The 27,501-nt window shown below is 39.3% G+C and overlaps 1 protein-coding gene across 3 annotated transcripts in view; it reads left to right on the plus strand.

Moving 5' to 3' along the window:
- Positions 1–27,501, plus strand: part of LOC113270384 (cytochrome c oxidase assembly protein COX16 homolog, mitochondrial) — an 82,611-nt gene that overhangs the window by 20,459 nt on the left and 34,651 nt on the right. The window contains exons 4-6 of one of the 3 annotated variants that reach the window (XR_007190193.2): positions 291–411; positions 2,114–2,305; positions 8,221–12,030. Coding sequence is in view for 1 of the 3 variants with exons in the window: in XM_048219768.2 (XP_048075725.1) it covers positions 291–407 (117 nt within the window). In the remaining 2 variants the exon portion in view is untranslated. Of the gene's footprint in view, positions 1–290; positions 412–2,113; positions 7,415–8,220; positions 12,031–27,501 lie in introns of those variants that run through there. The other 2 variants (XR_007190194.2, XM_048219768.2) reach the window with 2 other exon arrangements.

Consider the following 27,501-nt stretch of genomic DNA (forward strand, 5'->3'; position numbering starts at 1 on the left):
ATAAAGTATGCAGACTTTCTCTAATTTGATAATTTTATTCTGATGGTGGGAGGGAGAAAGATAATCTAATCAACATCCATAGCAAGCAAGAAAAATTCCCAATCCTAGGAGATATGCCATTACTTCAGTTACTACGTGTGACATGCAGTTGTTTTATTTGTTAAAACTATAATTGAGGGCCTGTTGGATTTTTTCCACTGTCTTACTTATTCATTCATTTAGTAATGTCTTAATCAAAGCCACAGGGCTCTTACCCTAATATATATACTTTAATTTTTGTGGCTCTATAGAAAATAAAGGACTCCGCTTTTGATGACTGGAAGAATATTCGAGGACCCAGGCCTTGGGAAGATCCTGACCTCCTTCAAGGACGAAATCCAGAAATCCTTAAGACTAAGACAACTTGACTAAGTTTGTTCTTTTTTTTTTTTTTTTTTTTTTAACAAAAATGTTATCAACTGGAATTCCCACTACATATTCAGTGGGAAGAAAATTTCAGACCTGCAGAAGCTTGGATATGAGTAACGTGATGACAGATAATCTTGATAAAAAGTCAGAGTAACATCGGGCAGTAATTTTATGTCAAACATCTGTAGGAAAATAATATCGATCACAGGCTGATGAGAGTCTTGGTTTTACTTATAATACCTCACATGATATACTAATCAGTCTCCAAAATATCACCTGATGATTGTATTGATACCATTAAAACATGTTAAGAAAATTATATTGTTCTTGGTTAAGGCAAAAATCCTGAAGTAGTACATGTTACATACAGATACAGCAGATTTGTTCAAGTATTCCATAGATGACTACAATTTGGAAATACTGCTTTAAGGTATGCCTTAGGGCTTAGCATAATTTGCATGCAACTTGACTGTAGTTTTGTTCTTATTTTTTTAACTCGGGGTTTACTATGATCTAAATGCTAGGCAAAAGGATAGAATTGAGGGAAGTTAGTTTTTTTGAACTTATTTTCTTCTTTTTACCTCTGTCTTAGCCCTGTTGCCCCACCTGCTGATATTTTCACACTGATTTCCAGATGCCTAAAGCTTCATTCGAAATACTCCCCCTTATGTTGCCAAAAAATTATAAATCTACCTGCCTCTTGCCCAATGGAGATCACTATTTTCAGTGGGTTAGTTTTAGCAAAAAGGAAACCAAGCTGATTACCTAGTGATGATAAATCTTGATAGAGATAGAGATCAGAGAGAACAATTGGATTTCATGGGCCAAAAAAAAAAAAAAAATAGACCTCCATTTAAACATCACTCCATGTACAAAAAGTAACTCAAAATGGATGTAATTTAAATGTAAAACTTAGGGGCGCCTGGGTAGCGCAGTCGTTAAGCGTCTGCCTTCGACTCAGGGCATGATCCCGGCGTTGCGGGATCGAGTCCCACATCAGGCTCCTCGGCTGGGAGCCTGCTTCTTCCTCTCCCTCTCCCCTGCTGTGTTCCCTCTCTCGCTGGCTGTCTCTCTGTCACATAAATAAATAAAATCTTAAAAAAAAAAAATGTAAAACTTAAAACTTGTAGGAAAAGAAGGCAGAGAGTCTTCAGGACTTACTGTATAGTTCTTGAAAAATAGTTCTTAACAAAAACATTCATAAAAGAAAAACTTGGTAAATTGGATCTCATCAAAATTGAAAACTGTTGTTTTCCAAAGACCCCATTAAAAGGTGAAAAGACAATCCAGACTGAGAGAAAATACTTGCAAACCACATTTCTGCTAAAAGACTCATATCTAGAATATATGAAGAATTCTGAAACTCAATAATAAAAAAGCAAACAGTCCAATTAGAAAATGGTCAAAAGACACAAAGTGACATTTCATTGAAGAGGGTATATGAATATGGCATATAAGCACATGAAGAGAATGGTTGACATCACTATTCGTCAGGGAAACACAAATTTGGACTATTGAGAAATCACTACACAGTTGAAAGAACAGCTGAAATAAAAAAGTGACAATTCCAAATGCTGGTAAGGATGTGGAGAAACAAGATCTCTCACACATTGCTGGTATAATTAAAATGGTACAACTGGTCTAGAACATTGGCAGCTTCTTTAAAAACAGCATAGGGGACTTCAGTTTCTGGTCTAATATGTAGGTACCTTGGAAGTCACACTTCCCATCCTAACACAAAGAAAAAGCTGAAAATCAACAACTGTTCTTTGGTCCATGAGAGAATTGAGGACACAGGACAAAACCACCACCTGAAAACTTGAGACAGACAAATACAGAGGATCACAGGTTACCTGAGGAGAAACCACCCAGAAGCCACAGCTGGAGCCAGCATCAGGTAGGAATGCTTGAAGGGTAATTGACTAATTACTGGAGACTGAGCATTGACTAGCTTGAGTCAAAAACTCTTGGGAGACCAGGCCAGGGGCACATTTTTGTGAGTTTTAGTTCCTGGATCCCTACCAGGTTCTCATTGTGAATATTAGAAAAATCTTGTGGTTTCAGCAGGGGGGAGGAGAAATTAACCATTCTAAGATATGTCTTCTAAATTTTGTTCTCCTTAACAAAAAGCCTGGCCTCAAAGGAAACTTTTGCTAGAAACTAATCACGCTGGATTTTACCAGAGCTTAACCAACTCTGGGGTAAGGGAAATACCCAACTTCAGTCCCTTCCAGCCTCCTGTTTCACCTAAATGGAGTGGGGGTGTGGGGAGGAAGACCTGAGAGGTAGTAGTGAAAGTCATGTGGGACCATGATCACTAAAAGACTGAGACCTAATCATAAGACTATAGAATGTTCCCTTCCCCCTTCGCATTACTACCGCATCATTAAAGGCTACTTCAATGGAGTTTCTTTTACCCAATCCAACTGGGTATTATGTCCAACTTTGAACAAAGAAATTACAAGGTGTACTAAAATACGAAAAGCACAGCTTGAAAAGACCAAGCATCAAAATCAGATTCATATATGGGAGGGAAGTTGGATTTATCAGACTGAGAATTTAAAATAACTATAATTAATATGTTTAGAGCTCTGATGGAAAAAGTACACAACATGCAAGAACAGATGGGTAATATAATCAGAGAGATGGAAATTTTAAGAATCAAAGGGAAATTCTAGAAATCAAGAAGAGTGTAACAGAAATGCCTTTGATGGGGTCATCAATAGAGTGGACATGACTGAGGAAAGAGCATGAGAGGAAAATGATACCAGATGGTAATTTAAATCCACAAGAAAAGACAAGGAGAACCAATAAAGGTATTTAGGTAATTATTTTTTAAAAATTACAATTTTTTCCCTTTCTTAATTCATTTAGGAGCAAATAAAACACTTTTTATAAAATGTATCTTGAGGTCTACATATAGAAATGTAATATATTAGACAATAATAGAGCAAAAGAAGGGGGTGGGAATGCAACATTATTGGAGCAAGGAAATAACACCAGATGATAATCGAATCCACAGGAAGCAAAAAAGAGAACCAAACATGATAAATAAGAAGGTTAATATTTAAAAGTTTATAAATCATTAAAAAACAACTTCTTTAGAGGTGCGTGGGTGGCTCATTTGGTCTTGACTTCAGTTCAGGTCATGATCTCACGGTTGTGAGATTGAGCCCTGCTTTGGGCTCTGCACTCAGCCAGCAGTCTGCTGGAGAGTCTCTCTTTCCCTCTCCCTCTGTCAGTCACTCCCCCCACCCCCCAGCTCAAGCACATGTGCATGCACGTGTTCTTTCTCTCTCTGTCTCTCTCTCAAATAAATCTTGAAAAAAAACTTCTTTAAAACACATAGAAGAGCATAAATCAATATTATAAAATGTTTGTTGGGCTTGTGACATGCATAGATATAATATGTATAACAATAATTGCAGAAGAAAATGGGGAAGGATCAAGCCAAATAGGAAGAAAGTTTCTATATCTTATTGATATTAAGTTAGTATAAATCTGAAGTAGGTTCTGGTAAATAATATATATTGTGAGCCCTAGAGTAAGCTTGAAGAAAATCACTCAAAAATGTAGTTAAAAATCATAAAAGGAATTCAATGTTACACTAGAAAATAACCTTTTAATACAAAAGAAGGCAGTTAAGGACTACAGAAAAATACAAAAGACATGTAGAAAATAGTAAAAATAGCAGATGTAAGTTCTACTTATCAGTTTATATTAAATATAAAAACTATATTCACTAATTAAAAGGCAGAGATTTGGATAAAAACCACAATCCAACTATATGCTGTCTATAAGAGGCTCACTTTAGATTCAAAGACACTAAGTTCAAAGTATAAGGATGGAAAAATTGATATCATGCAAATGGTAACCAAAGAGAGCTGCTTTGGCTATCTAGTATCAGAGAAAGTATACTTTGAGGCAAAAAAATTATTATAAGAGACAAAGAGGAACATTTTATAATGATAAATGGTCAACAGTCAAGAAAATATAACTTATAAAACATGTATACAACTAACAACACAGCCTAATAATACAAAAAGTGAAATCTTAGAAAAAGGCAATTTTACAATAATAGTGGGAGACTTCAATATCCCAGTAATCTACTTAAGTAAACAGGAGACTTGAACAACACTGTAAACTAAGTAGACCTGACATCTGTGGATTACTCTACCCAACAACAGCAGAAGATACATTCTTCTCAAGTGCACATGAAACATTCTCCAGGATAGACCTTATGCTAGGCCATAAAGCAAGCCTCAAAAAATTTAAAAGGATTTCAATCATACTAATTTCAAACATGTTCTAGGACTGTAAGAAATCAACTACAGAGGAAGTTTTGGAAATTTACAAGTATGTGAAGATAAAATGTAATTGAATGTCCAACTGGTCAGAGAAGAAATCAAAAGTATAATACTTTGAGATGAATCAAAATGAAGAAACAACCAAAACTATGGGATGCATCAAAACAGTACTTAGTTGAAAATGTGTAGCCATAAATATGTATATTAGGAAAATATCTCAAATTAGTGACTTAACCTTTCACCTTAATGCACTTGAAAAAGAAGAGCAAACAAAACCTAAAGCAGGCAGAAGGAAGTGAATAAAGACTAGAAGTAAATGAAGGAGAACAAAAACACAATAGATCAGTGAAACCAAAGGTTTTTTTTTTTTTTAAGATCAACAAAATTGACAACCCTTTAGCTAGATTGACTGAAATAAAAAAATCAAGACAAATCATTAAAATGAGGAATGAAAGAGGGGACTTTACTAGCAAACTTAGACCAATTAAACTATAATGGAATGCTGTAAACAATTCTATGCCAATAAATTAGGTAATTTAGATTAAATAAATTCCTAGAAAAACTACCAAAAATGATTCAAGAAGGAATATAAATCTGAATAGACCTATAACAAGAAATTGAATTAGTGTTAAAAAAAAAATACCCACGGGGCGCCTGGGTAGCGCAGTCGTTAAAGCGTCTGCCTTCGGCTCAGGGCGTGATCTCGGCGTTCCGGGATCGAGTCCCACATCGGGCTCCTCTGCTAGGAGCCTGCTTCTTCCTCTCTCACTCGCCTGCTCTGTTCCCTCTCTCGCTGGCTGTCTCTCTGTCACATAAATAAATAAAATCTTTAAAAAAAAAAAAATACCCACAAAGAAAAAAGCCCAGACCCAGGTGGCTTTGGTGTGAATTCTACCAAATATTCAAAAGAAGAATTAATACCAATTATTCACAAACTTTTCCAAAAAAATAGAAAAGAATGGAACACTTCCCAAGTCATTCTATGGGGCCAGTATTATCCTGATTCAAAAAAACAGGCAAAAACATAACAAGAAAATTACAGATCAATACCTCCTATGAATGTAGATGCAGAATTCCTCAACAAAATATTAGCAAACTGAATCCAGTAACAGAGGGTTATACATCACGATCAAGTGAGATTTATTGCGCATATGCAAGATGGATTTAACATTCAGAAATTATTATATAATATGCTACATCAGTAGAATTAAGAACAAAAACCACATATCAAGATGCAGAAAAACACTGGACAGAATTCAACACCTCTTCATGGTGAAAAAACAAACTAGGAATAGGAAGAAACATGGTTCAACTTGACAGAAGTCATCTAACAAACGAAAAAGCACCTCACAGCTCTCAAACTTAACAGGCAAAGAATGAGTGCTTTCTTCCTAAGATCAGAAAGAAGGCAGCATGTCTGCTCTCACCACTGCTCTTTGACATTGAACGCGGAGGTTTTAGCCAGGACGAATAGGAGGGGACAAAATGAAATAAGCATCCAGGTTGGAAAGGAAGAAGGAAAACCATCAATCTTTGTAGACGACATGATCTCGTACAGAATACATTGTAAGGAATCCACTAGAAACCATAATAAATGAGTTTGGCACTCAAAGGGGAGTGGTGTTAGGATTTGGTAAGACTAAGCCTCTAAGGCAGTGAATGTTTCTTTTTAAGTATCCTGCCTGATCTCTCTTTCCACAACAGCAAAGACAGTGCTTTTTGAACCGACCTTATGTCTTTCCTGGTCTTTCCAAGTTCCTGGTAAGGAATGAATGTATCAGTTTAAGACACTGATGTTGTGTGCCTTTGAGAATCCATGTGAGCATTTCCGCTTACAATTCAGTTGATTGCTTATGTTCTTTCATTGTCCTTGAGTTCCCTATCATAGGGAAAATTCAGCTTTCTGATGCAAAGTATTAGTAATCTATGTAAAATTTACTCAAGATTTCACAGAGAAGAGAGAAGTCCCCTTATTAAATTTCTTTCCCACAAAGTCCATCATGGGCATCCCATCCTTTACTCACTTGGCCATTTCCTTATGTAGGGCCCAGCCTTGATGGATCCTGTTTTTCTGTTTCTGGATATTCTCTTGCTCTTAACCAGTACCCTCCCAACTCCTTTCCTTTTCTGTCCCTCATGACTTTCATGTGCACAGCAAGTTAGCTTTTTCTCCAGCTTCCTGCAAACCTGCACACCCATCCCCAGATCCTCTGCAAATAAGCTCTTTTCTGTCACAGGGAACTAATGAGGAAGGATAGCGAGGACATTACATTCTACAAATTAAGTACACACGTATTATCTTGGGAAAATGATTTAACTACTTGGTGGCTCAGTTTCGTCATGTGGGAAATGAGAATAATTGTAGCAACATAATAGAGTGGATGTGAGTTAATTATGTAAAGTTTAGAACAATGGCATAGAGAAAGTGCTCAATAGATGTTAGCTATTATTATTAAACAGGTAGAATTATTAGTGACAACAAAATTCTTATCAAAATGTCACATCTAGGGGCTCCTGGGTGGCTCAGTCGGTTGAGTGTCTGTCTGACTCTTGGTTTCGGCTTGGGTTGTGATCTTGTGGTTGTGGGATCCACCCTTGTGTTGGGCTCTGAGCTTGGCTTGGAGTCTGCTTCAGATTCTCACTCCCTCTCCCTCCTGCTCTCTCTCTCAAATAAATAAATAAAATCTTTGGAAAAAAAATCATATCTAAAATAGTATTTTAATGACATTGCCCAGCCGTCTATTAATAGCAATTAATCCTGTGTGGAAAGCTCTGTCTGCGTGATCTTATATGTCTCTTCTGCAAACAGCAAAGTTCAGTGGGAAAACACACACATTGATAGACCTGAACTGGAATCTTGTCAGTTTGTCAGATTACAAGCCATGTAATCTTACAAAGATTGCATAACCCACTTCAGTCTCAGTTAACTCACTTGTGAATTGGGAGTTTTGTAGTTGTCTGGGTCAATTAACCTAAGTGACTAGGTATGCAAGGCGCTCAGTAGAGAAAGAGGCAAAGAAGATAGGTGATAAAGGAGTGACTGTTACTATCATTGACTAGTAGATGAAAAATAATTTGCTTACAGATGATAGATGTTCCATTCTAAGTCGTTGCTTCAAATAATTCATTAAAAAATTTTTTTCTGGTTTGTTTTCTGTCTTTTGATCCTTAAACAGTGTTTAACCTGCTGGATGTCTCAAAAAATGTTGGGGAACGTAGACAAGAAATTTCTGCGGTGGGATTTTTTTATTTCTTTTAGACTGTGAGTGTGGAGGCTAGACTTTGAGGACAAAAGGGTTGACAGGCCTAACTGGTCTGTGATGCTCCCAACAGAAAGCCTTAGAGTCACTGCCTAACACCACCAGAGGGCGTGCGAAGACCACACAAGACTGAATTTGATGGCTCCACCTCTGCGAAGTCCAGCTCTGGCGTAGGGGTGCACTCTCTACAGGGGGTCCGGTAATCATGAATCCTGACTTGTTCTCTCTCTGCATTCTCCCTTTAGGTACTGTGGGGCTAGGAGATTCCAGGCTGTGTGAATCGCCTCGCTCCCTCAGCTGCTGCATCCCCTTTGTGCAGAGCTCCCTCCCCAAGGACTGGCGGGTGCTTTAGCCCAGCAGAACCACGTAAACCCTGTACTCCACGACAAGCACACGTAACAAACCACAGATGAGAAAATCTTCCACATCTGGTGCTTTGAGGAGCTGCCAGTCGGCTGGGCTCCACTCTCTTTCTTCAGCTGTTTCCTCTGCCTTCACGCTTCGTGCTCAGCCTTCTCCTATTTTTTCTCACCTCCCTTTTCCTTGCCAACGTGGATTAGCCACGCGAAACCAGGGCTCCTGAGCGTCGGCTGCCTCTGGGCAGTAATAATCAGAGCTTCCTGCTGGTCCATTGAACCTGCCGCTCCACAAACATACTGACACACACACACACACACACACACACACACACGTGTGCACACACCCAGCTGCACCAGCTGTTCCCCACATGGTGGGGGTCTGAGTGGGAAGAGACCATCTGGGACAGTGGCCCTGGAAGGGAGCTCTGAGGCCTGCCCTCAGCACGAGTTGCTGTATCATATGCATGTTTCCTCCTGTGCTGTGAAGGGATGATGTCCTTGCGAATCGCATTTTCCTTGACCTGGAAAGTCTCTTTTGAGTGAATCAAAGTTTTCCTCAGGCATTGGGAGAACAAGAAAAGAAACTCCACATCCTACACCGGACAGTATGTGAGAAAACGCCCAACTTTCAGAAAGCCCAGCTCTTCACCAACAAAGGCTCAGCAGTAAGATTCTTCGGGGCTGTGTGGTGATTTTTGTGGGAGGGGGCCTGGGTGAGCAGACTAAGTATATTGGAGTATGGCTTTTTTTTAAGCATACGGGAAAAACATCTTGAAAATACCCTTGTAAAGGGGTTTACCAAGCAGTTCCTTGGACTTTACAATATTGTGAAGTCCCCAGGGCAGCCTTCTGTCCCCTATCTGCTTCCTTCCTTTCCCATCGAGGAAGGCAAGACGCACCACAGTTGTCACCCCTTTTCTCCTTTCCCTTTGCTCTGCTCTGTTAATTGCTTTTACCGTGATCTGTCTCTGAAGTTCTGGTAGGTAGGAAGAGAGGCCTATAGATAGCCAAGTGCCAATCCGCTCCGTGTGCTCAGGCCACAGCTTCTGATGTGACCCCAGAAAATAGTATCTCTTACGCTTCACTAGAAAAAATCTAGGCTCTTCATCGGTTTACCCCAGCTAATAACCTCAGCTTTCCTTCAACTGATACAGGGTCTGCATTTATTAAAGTGGTAGAGTCAAGAGAATGTGAAATTGAGAAAGAAGCTTAAAGATCACCCATCTGTGAATAAGACCCTTACTTTACAGAAGTGGAAGATGAGGCCAGAGAAAAGAGATGACTTGTCCAAGGTCACACAGTGGATTAGTAGAAGATTCTGGGCTGAAATTTAGTCATCCTGGCTATCAATTGAAGAAATCCTCCTGCTCACTCTCAGTTAAAAGGGTTGGGTAGGAACTGTTATTTTTTTCTAAAGGTGATAAAGCCTGCATGTCTCCGTTTGTGAATTTTGGTGAGGATATAAGCTCCTGAAAGCAGGTACAATGTTTTTGACATTTATAGCAGTGCTAGCTGAATACATGCTTAAAAATGTTTATTGAATGAAGAATGTTTAACAGCCTCCAATTAGTATAGTTCAGCCTCCTCTAGTGGGCAGTACAGAGCCAGAAGCTTTAAAACCTTAGCTCATCTTTGGCCCACTCCGGCTGGTTTTTTTCCAAATCAGGGAAGAAGCTGCTTTTGAACAAAGTATGGCACAAAACTCCTTAATAGTACCAACTTGATCAAGGCACCAGCATAGACTTTTATTAAAATAATCTACATCATCATTAATTCAATGAACATTTATTAAGCGCTTGCCATACACTAGAGACTTATATAGATGTTGGAGATTCAAACAGTAAGACTCTCCTCTTTTCATGTTGCTTATGTCTTTATATATACGTTTACCCTTGAACAACATGGGTTTGAACTGTATGGGTCCACTTGCATGCTGATTTTTTACAGCATAGTACTGTAAATATTTTCTCTTATGATTTTCTTAATAACATTTTCTTTTTATTGTAAGAATACAGTATATAATACGTATAACATACAAAATATATGTTAAATGACTTTATGTCATTGGTAAGACTTCCAGTTAACAGGAGGCTATTAAGGGTTTTTTTGGGGGGGGGGTCAAAAGTTACATGAATATTTTTGACTATATGGGGTCAGCACCCCTAACCCCTGTGTTGTTCAAAGGTCAACTATATAGTGAAGGCACTGACTTTATACATTAAAGATAATAGACTGTGATAAGTGCTTTGTGAGATATATGAGTCATAGGTTATGAAGAGGGATTAACAACACTGCCTGCAAAGTCTGCAGGCTTCATGAACCTGGTTTCCCTGAAGGTGCGTTTCGTACTTGTGAAAGTTCACAGAATATTCAGGAAATGGTGTCTCCCTCTAGATGGAGTATGGAGTGAGTACTAGGGTATAGAGGCAGGAAGGCAGCCTTTGACCTCAAAGTTACAGTACAAAAGGCTTGAAATTGCATGCTAAGAAAGTCAGGGTGAACACTGTAAACAAGGTCAGGAGAATCCCCTCTTTTATATCTTTTCGGTAACTTCCAGCAATGTCAAACACGGACTTGAAAATCACAGTAAAGTTTCTTTCCTCTCCCCCACTCTATTTGACCCTGTAGTCTGCTCATATGGACACGAGTGTTGTTGGAGCAGCCTAAAAGCATTGGAGACTGCTTAGGAGCACTTTAATAGGTGAAAAAACAATAAGGGATTAAACCAGGGACATTTCAGTGGCAAGAGACACTTCAGTGGCCTCAAGTGTCCAGAGGCAAGGACAGATGGGAAGATCTCAGGGATAGCGTAGGAAATGTTACTCCATGTCCCCTTCAGTCTATACTATTATGTCATCTCAAATAGTACTTGATAGGTGAGGCTTTCCCTCATTCACCCTGGCAAATGGTATATGTGGGGGCTGTGCCCTAAACTACCAAATGCACACGTTCATTTGTGTGCCCGTTTAACGTCCAGCTTTAATATTTTTCATCTCTGTGTTCCTTTAGCATTTCAGCAATCCACAAAAAGGTGTGCTGGAGGGTTACTGAATGAGTAGAAAATAGATTCAGAAATGACTGGATTATAGGCCATCTGGCAGCAAAAGCACTACTATTAAAGGTCCAACGATAACAAGATATTACACTGATTACCATTCGACCTAACCATTCACAGCATTAAGAAAAAAAATTTTTTTTTATTAAGCTGGCAAGCTCCCCATCCCACAAGTAGCCACAGAGCCTAGAGTACTGGCTTCAAAATAATTTTTTTTTCTTAGCTGATTTTAACGAGCATCTATGTGCAAGGGAGTGTTCTAAGAAGACGTTAGTCCAGAACATAGGAGGTATCTGTTTCCATAAGAGCTGACAGCAAACCCAATTCAAGTCTCTAAATCCCAATCGCTAGCCGACGCGCCGGAATCAAAGCGTTGACGCTTGAATTTCCTGGCGGAGGCGCCAGTGCGTTGCGATGGGTCGATTGCTTTTGCCTGGCGGAAGTCTATCAGGCGAGGACCGCGAACGCGGGGACTGCGGGCAGGCGAGAAGTGTGTGACGTCTTCGTCGCCCGGGAGCTTGGGCAGCTGAGATTCGGGAGGCCACGCTGGTCCTGTTGGGGCGACCAACTGAGTCGGAGAGTTCTGTCCTGTTCGCACACGCGCTGATGCGAGTCCCCTTGTCGGTGATGGAGTTGGAGAGGTGAGAGCAGAGAGACCTGAGAAGTGTGAGGGCGAGGTTCTGGAAGGGGCGGGGTCGTGATGCGGGGAATCTGGGATTCGCCGGGCGGAAGGCAGGGACCGTCGCGCTGCAGGAATGGCCGGTGGATTGGGAGTCTTCAGGCAGTTCTCTTCGAGGGTGACCCTTGCAGGAGGTAACAAAATGATCACACGTCAGAGCCAGAGTCTAACCCAAGTGTGGGTAGTTACAGAGCCTGCAGATCGCGGTCTCTGGGACGAAATGTTACTTAGTCGTGCGATTTTCGGCATCTCCATGCGTCAGTTTCCTAGTTTGTAAAATGGACTTAATTCGCATTTCACGTAGTTGACCTAAGGGTATATAAAGAGTTCAGCACAATGTTTGCCAAATGGTGGGGACCCCCAGAGTGGTTTACCGCTGCGTTACTCTGTGTTCTTACAGCTCTTTTTACGTACCTTAGTATATTACTGCACACATGATACTCGTGTTCTCTGCGTGTGTTCCCTTCTACACTGAGTGCCCGGAGAGTGAGGACTTTGTTCCATTGCTCAAGAGAGTGCAAGTTGACTTTGGTGTAACAGTGGAAGGATTAGGTCTTGGAAACTGTTAGACCTCAGTTGGAATCCAGACAACTCCTTTGATTTGCTTTAGTGGCCTTGGGCAGGTTGTTTGCTTTTGCAATCCTGTCTGGTCCATAAACACAATAATTTGGATAAAGCTTTGGACTGGGAGGTAGGCCTTCCAATCTGAGTTAAGTCCAATTATATTAATGAGGCCATGGGCGAAGCACTTAATTGTAAATACAAAATGGTCTATGTTTGGGGGGGATTATAAAATTTATCTTTGGCGGCCTGTGAAATATACTAATTGCCCTTTTGGCACAGTTGGAGTCAGGCAGAGAAAATATTGGATTCAGCGCTCTTAAACCCAGCAAAATTACTGAAATGAACTCAAGTAATGCATCCTGTTTCCTTGTAGCAATGTTATTAAAAGCAGTGTATTGTTATATATATATCCCATAATTACTATAACATCTTCAAGGTGGATTATGTCTTCTGATAAATATTAGTAACAGGGATACACTAAGTAATTTTCTCCTCAGATAATGCTCTTGAAAAAATAATTAATTTGATGCTTCAGCTTCTCTATCTGTTCCTTCCATTTCCCTTGCTGATATAGTATCAGTGACTCACTACTTTCTAAATCTAATGTTTTTTTCATCTTTATCCACCCTGACCGTTCTGTAGTATATGCTACCAGTGCTGACTTCCTGCTCTTTGAAAACCACGTTGTTGTTGTAAACCCATTGTTCTTGCTTTCTTCTCCACCCTGCTCCTCCTCTTCTTCCTCCTCCTCCTTTTTTGTTAGGTTGCAGTCCTTTCTCATTTTCCTTCATGATTTTTTTTTGGTCTGCACATTAATTGCTATTTTTCAGTACTGCCTCCTACATACTTCTAATTCTGCATGTTCAAAACCACACTTGACTTCTTTTTCAAGCTTTGTTCTTCATTCTACAACATAATATATAATATTCACCTATATACATGTTCACCTTCCTCAGCCCCACTACCAGAATTCACTAAGATCTTGGTTTGTTTCTTAAATGTCTCTATTCTATCACCTAATAATTTTTTCCACTACTTCGCTTTAGTCCTCAGTTATGTCTTAGATTCCTACTCATATTCTCATATTTCCTACTCATTGGGCAGGAATTGTGAATGCCCTGGGACTAGGGTTATCTTGAGGCTTCTTCATGCACATATTTAGCTTCTAGCCTGGAATGGCTGTCATGGTATCTACTCAGGGCCCCTCCATGTGGCCCCTCCATGCTTCTCATAGCACAGAACACTCTCCTAAGGGACTGTCCTGAAAGAGAATATCTGCAGACCGAGTTCCAAGTGAACCAGGTAGAAACTATTTCTTCTACTACTACTGCTGCTGCTATTCTTTCTTTCTTCTTCTTATCTATCTATCTAGACTTGGAAGTAACCCACATTCATTATTGCTGCATTCTGTTAGTTACATGCAAACCATTAAGGCCAGTGGAGCCCAGATTCAAGGAGAGGAGGATTAGACTCCATCTCTTGATGGCAGAACGGCAGGGTCACCCGGCATGAGAGAATGTGGGATGGAAGATATCTTCAGAAAATATCATCTGTCAGATATATGAAATACACATGTGTATATCTGTATGTATACTTGTATATATACACAGCAGTAGTTTTTTCCCCCAAAGAACAACAATATTAGTAAATTAGCCTAAACTTGTTTTCTGTTATTTTGAGGTAATTAGTGTATATCAGCGTTGCTTCCTTCTTTCCTCCCTGTTACTTTAAGCGTAGTATACATGGCTGCTGTACACAAAAACATATCTTTAGACCAGGTAACCACTGTGCAGGCAAAATGACAGTTGCCACTTTAAATACTTGGAATGGTGGATCCACGCAGCTCTTTACCTTTAGTAAGTCAACCTTCATAAAGAGGAAAGTGGTGGGGCTTCTCAGCCTTCATCACTAATCACAGAGTAGAGAAGAGGGTGTTCTTTCTCCCTGTAATTTCGATGTGATACATGTAATTTCAATTTACTGGGGTTTCGCTAGAGCCCATTAGCATATTACCAATCCTTTTTTATAGGGCCTTATTTCCAGGATTTCAACGAATAACCACTCGCATGTGCTTTTCACCATTGGAGGGACATTCCTGTCACGTGCTTGAAATTATATTGATAGGTAGTCAGGTGCAATTTTGAATTTAACATAAGGACTGGAATTGCTGTGTCGGTCTCCTAATGTGGGCCGTAGGGCCAGAGAGAGAAAGGTGCCTCAGTCTGGTTAACCTCAGTTTGCTATAACATGGTTAGGGTAAGAGAAGGTTTAAGCATTTTGTTTACTTACGAGGTAATCCTACTTGTCACTGGCAGTTACAGCTCTAGACATACGTGTCTCTCAGTATCCTCTCGGCACACAGTGCTTCCCAGACTCTGTCCACCACTTCCACATTTTTTGGTAAGACCTATGTGTCATTTTACTATCGGTATTAGTTTTCTACTGTTGTGTAACAAATTACCGTAGACTTAGTGACTTAAAACAACAGACTTATTATTTTACAGTTCTGGATGTCAGAAGTCTGACAACAGTGTCACTGGGCTAAGATCGGGGTGTTCTCAGGGCTGCACTCCTTTCTGGAGGCTCTTGGGGAAAATCTGTTTTCTTGCCTTTTCCTGCTTCTAGAGGCCGTCTCTGTTCCTTGGCTTGTGGCCTCTTCTTCCATCCGCAAAGCAAGCAGTGGAGGGTTGCGCCCTTCTCATATCTCATCACATCCTTCTGACCTTTTCTTCTGCTTCCCTTTCCCACTTTTAAGGACCTTGGTGACTCCATTGTGATCGCCTGGATAATCTTCCTATTTTAAGGGAAACTGTTAGCTACCTTAATTCTGTCTGCAACCTTAATTCCTTTTTGCTCTGTAAGATAATACATTCAGTTTCCAGTGATTAGAATGTGGACATCTTTGGGAGTGGTGGGGATTATACTGCTTACCACAAGGAGATTTTTATTATTTTGGAGAAGTCCTGTCTGAGTATGACAGGAAAAATGTATAAATATCTCACAAATAACAATCATCATTATCATAATCTTCCATTAAAAAATAAGTCATCTTAAATATGTTTGAAAAGCAAATGATAAGCTTATGCAGCTCACTAAAATGGTTAAGTAATGATATAAAACTAAGAAGGCCATGCATTGCATGGAGCACTGGGTGTTATACACAAACAATGAATCATGGAACGCTACATCAAAAACTAATGATGGACTGTATGGTGACTAACATAACATAATACAATTTTTAAGAAATTAAATAATTTTAAATGGGTATCCCTTTGACCTAACATTTCCACCTCTGTGAAGTCAATATTCAGATGTTCTTTACCATGTTATTTGTAATTTTGAAGAAAAGAAAAAAGAGGTAGTTTATATGTCTAAAAGAAAGCTTTGAAATTTATGTATTTATATCTGTGTGTTAGAATGATATCCATTGCTTTAAAAATGTGGAGGGCTTATCGTTCTGGCCAAGATGGAGTATAAGTATCCCCTGTACTCCCTCTTAACAACTGAAATCCCTGGACATAATACAATAAACAAGTAGAGGAAGACTCTAAACAGGGGAAAGAAGATGACAGACTGCCTAGGAATCTCATAAAATGCAGTTAAGAAATGAGATGAAGTAGTCACCTGGCTTTGGGATATTGCATACAGATCTTTTGGTAAATAGCAAAATGTATTTTTTTTTAAAAAAAGTCCTTCATGGTGAAGTCAGACCTTCCTAGGCCTCTACAGAGTTACCCTTACTTTTGGAATTGATGCCCTGTGGGCAGGATGGCTGATGACAGTCCCTTAGGAGTCCCCTGCTTCTGAAGAAACAGTCTTATAAAAGCTATATGTAAGTAGGTGAGAAATATCATTTTATTAACAGATCTCTGGTTCTTCTTGAAAGGCATTGACATGGAAGTTGTTGGGACCCTTGGCTCACATAGCAGCTTCTGAGGAAATCCTTTTGAAAAGCAGTGAAATTTATTTGCTCAGAGCATGATGACAGAAAAGGAATTTGGGGATTCCGGAAAAGAGGAGTATGTGAAACGGATCACGGTCTTCTCCAGCAGGGCATGCCAGGGCGAAGAAGAGGGGTGGGGTGATCACAGTGGGATCGATCTTTCTGGATCATTTTATTCTTTTGTATCATCTGCTTAGTCTTTGGAAATGTAATAATTCACTATGGAATGACCCCGGAAATCAAGAAACCTACTCTCCAGTTTTATAAGATTTCTACTTCAATTTTTGAAATACTGAAAATAGATTGAATTTCCTTATCAATTCCTTTACAAAACCAGTTTTCTGCAAAACATCATGTCCTTGTTGGGCCTTCCCTTCCTCAGTTTCCCCCCCTCTTTACTTCCATCCCTTTTCCTGTGGGTCTTCTATTCGGCAGCAACAATACCACTGCTTTACCAAGGAGCAGATGTGGTGTCAGTGCCCAGGAGCCAGTGTTGGTGGTATCCATCATACAGGCTGCTATGTCTGGGCCTGTCAGCAGCAGTGGCCATATCTACCCTGGACCATCTGTGGAGCTAGGTGTGCTCTGGCTTCATGGTTATTATGCTTGACTCTCTAGCTTTCCTGGATTGTGTGAACAGCTTAGATCACTTAGAATCTGTTTCATACTTGAAAGCAATAACCTAGACTGATATAAACATTTATGAAGCATCTGCTTGCTGACAGGATCTGGTGCTGCAGAAATGACCAAGACACAGTCCTTTCCCTTAAGGAATTTGCAGTGGAGTTGGGGCAAACTGACAACTGAAGAAATAACTACAAGACCCCTAGTATCAATAGTGATATACCAGGTGATTCAGATCAAACTCTAAGAAAACCAGAGAATCTAAATAAGATTTACAATAAAAAAATCTACTTGAAGGCATAAAAGATATAACAAGATAGAGAATAATTATCAGGCTGAGAATGGAGAGAAGAAAGGAATCTAGAGAGCTGAGCATGAAATTTGGTGTTGTTTTTCCCCAGAGAGTGTTTCTGCCATAGGCTGAATGTTTGTATCTCCCCCCAGATTCATGTTGAAACATAATCCTCATGATGGGATCAGTGCCCATCATGGGACCAGATGATTAGGTCATGACAATGGAACCCTATTGAATGGGATTAGTGCCCTTATAAAAGAGGCCCCACAGAGCTCTGTCACCTTTCCTGCCATGTGAGGTTACAGCCAGAAAACTGAACAAGGAAGTGGGCTCTTAGACTGAATTTCTTCGCACCTTGGTCTCGGACTTCAGCTTCCAAAACTGTGAGAAATAAATGTCTGTTGCATGTAAGCCAGCCAGGGTATGGTATCCTGTTATAGCAGCCTGAATGGACCAAGTCAGTTTCTAATTTTAGAAATGGTAGCTGAGGTGCTAAGAGATTATGCAGTACTTATGACATTGTTGGAGGTATAAGAATAAAAAAATTTGGATCCAGGGCCCACCAAAAGGGGTACCTAGTAAACTATTATGGCTTTGGATTGGACAGTCGGAGAGCTTTACTGACTCATTCCAGAGTCCATTCACCTTGAAAATAGGTTGGCAGTTCCTTAAAATGTTAAACATAGAGTTGCCATATGACCTAGCAATTCATATACCTGAGAGAAATTAAAACATATATCCACATAGAAACTTTAACACAGATATTCATAGTAGTAGTATTTATAATAACTAAAAGTGGAAATAATCCAAAGTACATAAGCTGATGAATGGATAGACAAGTGGTCTATCTATACAATGGAATATTATTCAGCAATAAACAGGAATGCAGTACTGATGCGTGCTACAACATGGATGAACCTTGAAAACATTTTGCTAAATGAAAAAATTCAGGTACAAAATGTCATGTATTGTATGATTTTTTTTTTGTATGGAATCTCTAGAAAATGCAAAGCCATGGAGACCAAAAGTAGATGAGTGGTTGCCTAGGGTTGGACAGAGAATAGAGAGTGAGTACTAATTGGTATGATGTTTCTTTTTGGAGTGATGAGAATGTTCTAAATTTAGATAGTGGTAAGGGTTACAGGGCTCTATGAATATACTAAAATCTCTTGAATTGTATACTATAAACAGGTGAATTTTATGGTATGTGAAGTATGTCTCAGCAGCTCTATTTAAAAAAAAAACCCAAAACACATTATCTCAGTCCCTGAATTTGGATCAAGGTATTTTGGATTGCTGTTGCCTCTAGGCACTGGCAGGAAAAAAAGTGAAATTCTCTCTAGAGAATTAAAACACAGTCTTAGGCCACAAATTAATTCTGTAAATGTAATATTAAACAGAATTTTAAAAGATATAACCAGGCACACAAAGAGACAAAATAACATGAATAAGAACCAGCAGAAACAACAAATACGAGGTTCATGAGGACTCAAGCTATTGAAGTTACCAGCCAGAGACTTAGAAAACTGCTTAATAGATGTAAGATGATAAAAGACAAGATTTTTAATTTTGGCAAAGAACTGGAAACTATGAAAGACACAGTAAATTTGAAAAAGAACCAAAAGATATTATAATATGAAAAGTATAACAAATATTTAAAAGTCGTTAGGTAAAATAATAAGAAACAAAGCACAACTGAACAAAAAATTACCAAACTGAAAGAAAGTTCTGGAAAAAAAATATCCAGAATAAAACATGGACACAAGAAATGATGAAAAATAGTGATGAGAAGGTAAAATACAAAGAAGATACCATGAGAAGGTCTAACCTTCATATAATTGAAGTCCTAGAAAGCAGGTATGAAATGAATGGGGCAGAAGCAACATTTGAACAAACTAATGGTTGAGAATTTGCCAAATCTCATGAAAGATATCAAGCTGCAAATTCAAGAATTGTTACAGACTACATGTAGAATAGTAATAGCAATAATAGTAATAACTGCACATTATAAAAAACTTGCTGAAAACCAATGAAAAGGAAAATAACTATAAAAACAGCAACGGGTGGGTGCCTGGGTGGCTCAGGCGGTTAAGCATTTGCCTTCGGCTCAGGTCATGATCTCAGGGTCCTGGGATGGAGCTCCACATAGGGCTCCCGCTCAGTGGGGAGTCTGCTTCTCTCTCTCTCCTCCCAGTGCCTAGAGGCAACAGCAATCCAAAATACCTTGATCCAAATTCAGGGACTTCCCCCACCCCCAACTCGTGCTCTCTCTGTCTCTCTCTCAAATAAAGCTTAAAAAAAATAGAAACAGTGAGGGGGAGTATCTTTATTGTCTAGCATACTAATAGTAGTAAAAATGGAGGGGAAATTTCTTATTCTGATGCAAGTTTATCTATAAAAAGCCTGCAAAATATGTCAGGCTTAATGGTGAAATGTTGAAGTCGTTCCCTTTGAGATTAGATCAAGGATTCCCACACTATGCCCATAATTACCACTTATATTCAACAATGTACTGGAAGTCCTAGCCAATCTAGTAAGGCAAGAAAATGAAAATAATTGGTGACAGATTGGGAAGAATATTTAAAACGTCATTATTTGAATGTAATTGTGTGAAAAATCCAAAAAGCTCCACAGGTGAGTTTTTAGAATTAAAGAGTTTAACAAGTTTGCAATTTAAGATCCATAGACAAGAATCGATTGTATTTCTATAAAGCAAGGTAAAAAATTGAACGTTAATTTTAGAAACAATACCATTTATAATATTTTGCATATTGCAACCCAATATTTTGCATAAAAGGTATTAAAGAATTCTTCACAGAAAATTAGAAAATTTAAAAAAAAATTAGAAAGTATTATTGAGGTTAAAAGTGACCTACAGTAAACGTAATGATATATATATACCAGTTCATGGATTATAGGATTCAAAATCATACAGATGTCATCTCAATCCAGCATGATCTATAAATGTAATACACTCCAGTCACAATTCCAACAACTATTTTGTGAAATTTGAGAAGGTGATTCTAAAGTTTATGTTGGAAAATTCAAAGGGCCAAGATTTGCCCAAGACAGGCTAAGGTGTATGTGCAAGGATAAATGAATAGACAAGGTAAAACCTAAAGATTAAAGAGAAAAAGACCCATACATCTCAATACCTGATTTATGAAGAAAAAACTAAAAACGTAGAGGTAAAGGAAGATTCAGGTATATTGTGCTAGGACAAAGAAATATGCACACGCCCCCAAAAATGGAATCTTGATTCTTATCCCATACCACATAAAATCAGTGTTCTATTAGCTATACATCTCCATATAAGAGATTTGTAAAATTTTAGGTAATATTAGATAATATATTAATTCAGAGCAGAAAAATAATAATTAAATGGGATATAAAGTAATTCCCTGTAAAGGAAAAAACCTTTTTAAAAGATGTATTTATTTGAGAGTGGGATGGTGGAGCAGAGAGAGCCTTAAGCCACTCAGCACAGCCCGACACAGGCCTCAATCTCACAACCCTGAGCTCATGACCTGAGCTGAAACTAAGGGTTGGACGCTTGACTGACTGCACCCCCCAGATGCCCCTAAAGGAAGATATTGATAAATTGGACAATATTAAAATGAAGAACTTAGGTTCATCAAAAGATAACATTAAGAAAGAGAAAAGACAAGCTTTAAACTAGGAGGACTTTATTGCCACATATACAGTCAATAAAGGGCTTGTGTCCAGAATATAAAATGAACTTCTTATGAATCAAAAATAGAAGGACAAAGGCTTCACAAAGGAAGATATCCAAATTGCCAATACCAATGTGAAAAGGGCCCAGCCTCATAAAACAGAGAAAGAAATAGAAATTAGGGGTGCCTGGGTGGCTCAGTTGGTTAAGCGACTGCCTTTGGCTCAGGTCATGATCCCAGGGTCCTGGGATGGAACCCCAGGTCGGGCTCCCTGCTAGGCGGGGAGTCTGCTTCTCCCTCTGCCCCCGCCTGCTACTCCGCCTGCTTGCGTGTGTGCGCGCGCACTCTCACTCTCTCTGTCAAATAAATAAAATCTTAAAAAAAAATACAAATTGAAACCACAGTGAGATACCACTGCACGTCTAGCAGAATGGCTAAAATATTTTTACAAAGAAGAAAATAGTAGGAATTGACAACAGTGTGGAATAACTAGAAATCTCATATGCTGCTGGTGGGGTATAAATTGGCACAATTAATTTGGAAACAGAAATATGTGCCTGTGCATCAAGATACATGCATAAGATTGTTCATAGCCACATAATAGCATAATTCATAGCAGTAAAAAACTAAAATCAACCAAAAAGTCCGTTGTCAGTAGAAGGAGAAACATGTGAGAAATGGTGAGGATGCTGACTGAGGCAAGGTAGAGACAGAGAACAGAGAGGGGGAGAGAGAGGGATTTGAAGAGGAAACTAACCAGATAGGATGACACATTAGAAGGGGCAGTGAGGAAGAGGGAGAAACCTCAGTGAGTGAGGTCCCAAGATCTCTGAGTTGTGCCGGTTGCCAGTAGGGGGGACGTAGAAGAACGGGTTGATCTTTTGTTCACTAACGAACATTACTGAGCACCATTTATATCCTAAGCAATCTGCTAGAATCTCGAAATACAAATGTGCGTGAGAGTGCAGTCAGCTGAGTCTTTATTTGCGCTTTACAATAGCCCTTTGAATCCAGACAGTCATTTACATTTGACAGATGGGCTTTTGTGGCTCCTAAGTGTCCTTGTAGTTAAGGGTGAATCTGGGACTCAACTCAAGCCTTTTTGCTTCAGCGCTTTTGCTTCAGCCGAATGAGGTGAGATGTGGGCGGGAACAGTGTGTGAGGTCTCAAGAAGCACCTTTCCCCACCCCAGAGGTACAAGCAACAACCAGACTCAAAGCACATGAACAAGCTGTGGCTGAGCCAGGTTTACAGGGTGACCAGCCAGCTCTCCTATTCCATGGGCTTCCGTAGCAACAGTCAGCATCAACTTCTTTTACTGCTCCTCCTGGCCTGGTTCATTCAAGCCTTGACTCAAGTATTTCCCATGTATTATTTGGATGGCTACTAAGTGGTGGGCACTGAGCAACTTATCAGAACTGCCACACACAGAGACACAAACCCAGACACATTCTGTGGCCTCAGGGAACTCTCAAAACTCTCAACCTTGTAGATTAAGACAGACCTATAAGCCAGTGAAGGAAATGGAGGGTTTGGGGGCTTTGAGAGATACAAGGGCATGGCATTGGGAGCACAGAGGAGGAAGTGGTCAATTCTGTTGGGATTTAATCTTAAAAAGCGGTAGTGTTGCTTTTAGGACAATTGAGCAGATATTCAGGAAAGATAATAGCTCTAAGCTACAAAGCCAGCAGTCTGTTGTGTTTGAGGAAACTTTTTGAGATCTTGCTGTTCACGTGGGTATATTAGTAAGCAGCTGATTAGATTGATATATAAGGCAAAATCAATATCTGTTCTTAAGAAGGTGGCAATATGAAGAGAATAGAAGACAAATGAGTATATGCTTCAAAGGAAGCTAGGTAAAAATCAGAGTAAAAACAAAACCCATACAGGTTTTATCCTGAATGGCATCATACATAAATCAAGGGGAAAAAAAGTTTTTCAAGAAGAGAATGTTCAGCTGTATCAGATGCTTGAGACTTTATGTGAGAAGAGACTTAGAGGACTGGTTATTGAGTTTGGTCACGTGAAAGTCATTTCAGAGGAGGAGTGGGGGAAAAGCTGAATTGGAATGGATTGAAGAGAGAATGGGAAGTAAGGAAGGGAGAACAGGTAATGTGGAAAACTTCCAAGAAGTAATTTTGCAGTTAAGGGAGGTAGAGAATGGAGTGGTAACTAGAGAGAAGACTAAATTGGTTAAGGTCATATAATGGAGAACGTTTTTCACATTGTCAGTGGAGACCCTTGAAGATTTCAGATTCATAAAATTCATTGAATGTGTAGGGTGGAAGGAGCAGTAACAACTTGGAAACTTGGAGAGGACGAAGTTGATAGACCAGTGAGCAGATAGTCCAGGAATGAAGGGATAGGGATGTGAACCTGGGTGGTGGCCACCAGGATGGAAATTAACAAACAGAATGAGAGAATTTTATTTTAAGATTTTTATTTAAGAGAGAGAGTGCACACGTGCTTGAACTGCGGGAGTGACAGAGGGAGATGGACAGGCGGACTCTGCGCTGAGCGTGGAGCCCAACACAGGGCTTGATGCAGGGTTCGATCTCATGACCCTGAGATCATGACCTAAGCGGAAACCAAGAGTCGGGCACTTAACCAACGGAGTCGCCCAGGCTCCCCATAAATAAGGGCCATTTTAGAAGAATAGTGATCTTTGCTGAAAGATTTTGAGCAAAATGCCCAAGTCACTTACTTAGAGACAAAAGTATGGAGCTGAAAGGAATCTGAAAGGAATCTAATCTTATAGAAAAGGAAAGTAACACCTAAGAAAGGAGTTAAAGCATACATCTTACATGGAAAGAAATTATATCAAATGTACCCACATATATTTATGTATTTATGCATTGAGAACATAACATGTACCTGAGGACACCCTGGTTAGGGGTCGTGGGTAAGATCGTCTGAGCAGTTTGCTGCTTGGTCTTCAGCCCCATCCAGCAAATGGTAGGACCTTCGGCTTTCCTCATTCATGTCTCTCCCGGGCTCCCAAAAGGACAGGGCCATGGTACACATTAACAGTTTTGGACGACATCATTTTAGACTGCTGGGCTCATGGGGCGTTTGCTCTGCACTTCTGTTCTGTGGTCATCTTGAGTCTGTCTCCTCTCACCCGCTCCTCTGCACATCTGTGGTCCTCAGTCGGCCAACTCTCCCAACACCCCTGTTGTGGTGGAGCTGGCTTCTTGTCCTCCAACTCTGGTTATGATTTGGGCACTGCTCTCCATATTGCTGCCACTGGAGCCAGGTTGGCTCCTAGCTGCTGCTAAGACCTTGGACAAATTCCATAACTTCTCTGTGCTTTCGATACCCACTTGGAAAATGGTAAAAATATTACCGCTTACCTTAGAGGTTTGCCTTGAGTATTATTAAATAAATTAATTACTGTAAAACACTTAAATACATTAGTATTTAGAGAACTGAGAATACCACTCGGTACATAAGAAATATTTTTACAATATTATAATTATACTCACCTGATACTATGGATCAAACTAAATGTTGCACTCAGTGTGTGTGTGTGTGTGTGTGTGTGTAGAATGCTTTACTAAAGATTGGGGGAATGGAGGAATTTGCATTTCATTTGTGTCAATAACTTACAATTTCAGGGTATACTGTTCCAAAAGTTTCTCAAACCAGTTTAAATTTACTGTTCTCTCTTCTCTACTCCTCCCACATTTTTCATCTTTATGAATGCAGAGAAATTGAGCTGTTTTTTCACCTTTAGCTCTACTGACTGTGCTCTCAGGGTCTTATCATTCACCCCCAACCTGTTTATTAAGAATTTTCTTAAACACATGGGTATTTCCTTCTTCTGTGAGCATTTATCATGCAGTAGATACAGTTTCTAATGGTTCTTATGTATTCTTTAATATTGAAGTATGTTGAAAGCAGTCCGATGAATTATTTTATCATTTGAGCCATTAGTCTGGCTGTAGGTTTTCAGTAAATCCAAATTTTCACACCGTAGACTGCGGAAGTAATACAAGAAACTGTGAGTCCCTAAAGAGCATAGCTTAAATCTTTTTCATCTTTATGCCTGCAGCAGTACCCAGTAGGTGTCTCAAAAATTGATGTACACTTATAATTCATTGTCTCTATCTTTTCAGTAGGAATGAAATACTTAGTCAGTGGAAGGTTGCAGAGTTTCTTCACTACCATGGTGATAAAGCAAATGAGTCCTTTGGACTCAGCTCAGGTACCAGAGACCCAGCTGATATTTATACTACTGCATAATCCCAGGAACTTTTAAACATCTTCAGCAATTCTCATTCTTTTCATTCCACAGGACTTGATATCTAACTTTATGTTACTGCAATAATTTTTCTTGATATTAAGTTTCTTCTGTGGAATAGTTAAGAATTTAAATTTTCTACCAAGTTCAACAGTATGACCATTGTTATTCCTCTAGTGGTATATTCCTGGGAGAAGAACGGGAGAAGTATCTAAAAGGGAGAAGTAACATTCTTCTTTCTGCAGACATAGTACTTCCGACATGGCAGACGTCCCTTTTGTTTCCTTATACAGTTTTGTTTAAAAGATTTTTGTAATAAAGAGTATGACTCTATTTTTTGATGTTTAACTGACATCTTGTAAGCCTCATCTCTCCCTGTGGGCCGTCAGTCCCACATCTGGGCAAGCTGATAAGAAAGCCTGAGTGATCTTTCCTTTGTGCCTGTGGGCCTTCAAACCATGCATGGGAACCCTCGCTCTAATCACCCCTCCCTAGTCACCATGAAAACCTCAAGCCGGTCTCTCCCTGCTCTCCCAAGCCATGTTAGGGCCTGCTTGGGAGCTCCCCCCTTTCCCCAGGAAGCCTTATTATATGATCAGTAAATCTTTTCATACCTTGCTGGTGTCTTTGTGCACATTTAAATCAGATTTGACTAGGAGTCCATCCGGACCCTACAATATAGGTGCAACAATTTTACTAAATGTTTAATGCATACAAAATAATGTTTATATGTTTAAAGTATAAAAGGAGCAGTTTTAAAAAGTTGTAGACCTATCACCCAACCTAAGAAATAGAACATCGCCACCATATTTGAAGTGCTTTTCCCCGACTTCATGCCTCACCCTGCATAAACCGGTTCCCTACCCCAGCTCATCAAGGCATTTTGGATATTTGATTGTTTATCACTCCCCTTATTTTATTTTTACATTTTAACTGCAGATATACGTATTCCTAAGTTATATATTGTCTTGTGTTACATGTTTATTTACTCAGTATGGATGAAATCATGTTCTATAAACTATTTGGGTAGTTTTTCTTGTTGATACTATGCTTGGAAGTTTGGATTCATACAGCTGCATGCATTCATTTTCCCTACTGTATTGTATGTCCATAGTGTGAACAAATCACAAATAATTTATGGATTCTCCCCTTATCATTCGATCTTACATATAATATTGCACATTAAACATTTTTATACATAAGCTCTGGTGAAAATGTGCAAGAGTTTCTCCAGCATGTATGCCTGGGAGTAAAATTTCTGCATCATACAATACCCACAGTTTTAGCCCTCTCTGATGATGACAAATTGATTTCCAATTTCATATCTAACTATTTGGATCAACAATTTTTCCAGCACCATTTATCGAAAGGCCCTTAACCCACTGGCCCATGTTATCACTTCTGTCATAAATCAAGTTTGCATATACATGTGGTCCGAGATCTCTGTTCTGATATATCAGTCTGTTTTTGTCTGTTTCCATACAGGTACAATTGGCCTTATGAAGATAGTTTAGTTATAAGCCTTGAGATCTAATAGAACAAGACTCCCACTTGATTCTTTCTCTTCAGGAATGACCTAACTATTCTCGGGCCTCTGTTTTTCCACAGAAGTTTTGGAAACAGCTTATTGGGTCACCAACCAAGAAAACAAAACAAACACCCCAAACTTCTTAGGCCTTTAACTGGATTGAATGGAATCTATAAATCAATTTGAGGAGAAGTGACATCTTCACTGTGTTGGGTCTATGTATATATAAACGTAGCATAACTACCCACTTATAGAAGTCTTCTTCAGTGTCCTTCAAGAAAGTATTACAGTTTTCCTCAGGAAGGTCTTACACATTTTTGGTTAGATTTATTCCTAGCTATCTCATTTTTATATACTATTGTAAATGTAAATCTTTTTTTCTTAATTAGGTTTTACATTTTAAAAGCTGTGTTTTGATGGTGTATATAAAAGAACTTGACTTGTCTTGGTTTTGATTCCAAATACAGTAACTGTACAACGTTGTCATTCCAATAATTTATCTGTAAATTATTTTGTTTTTTTCTCTGCATCTCTGAATAATAACAGTTCTGATTCTTCCTTT

This window comes from Ursus arctos, unplaced genomic scaffold, assembly GCF_023065955.2.
Source record: "Ursus arctos isolate Adak ecotype North America unplaced genomic scaffold, UrsArc2.0 scaffold_25, whole genome shotgun sequence".
In the NCBI taxonomy this organism is placed as follows: domain Eukaryota; kingdom Metazoa; phylum Chordata; class Mammalia; order Carnivora; family Ursidae; genus Ursus; species Ursus arctos.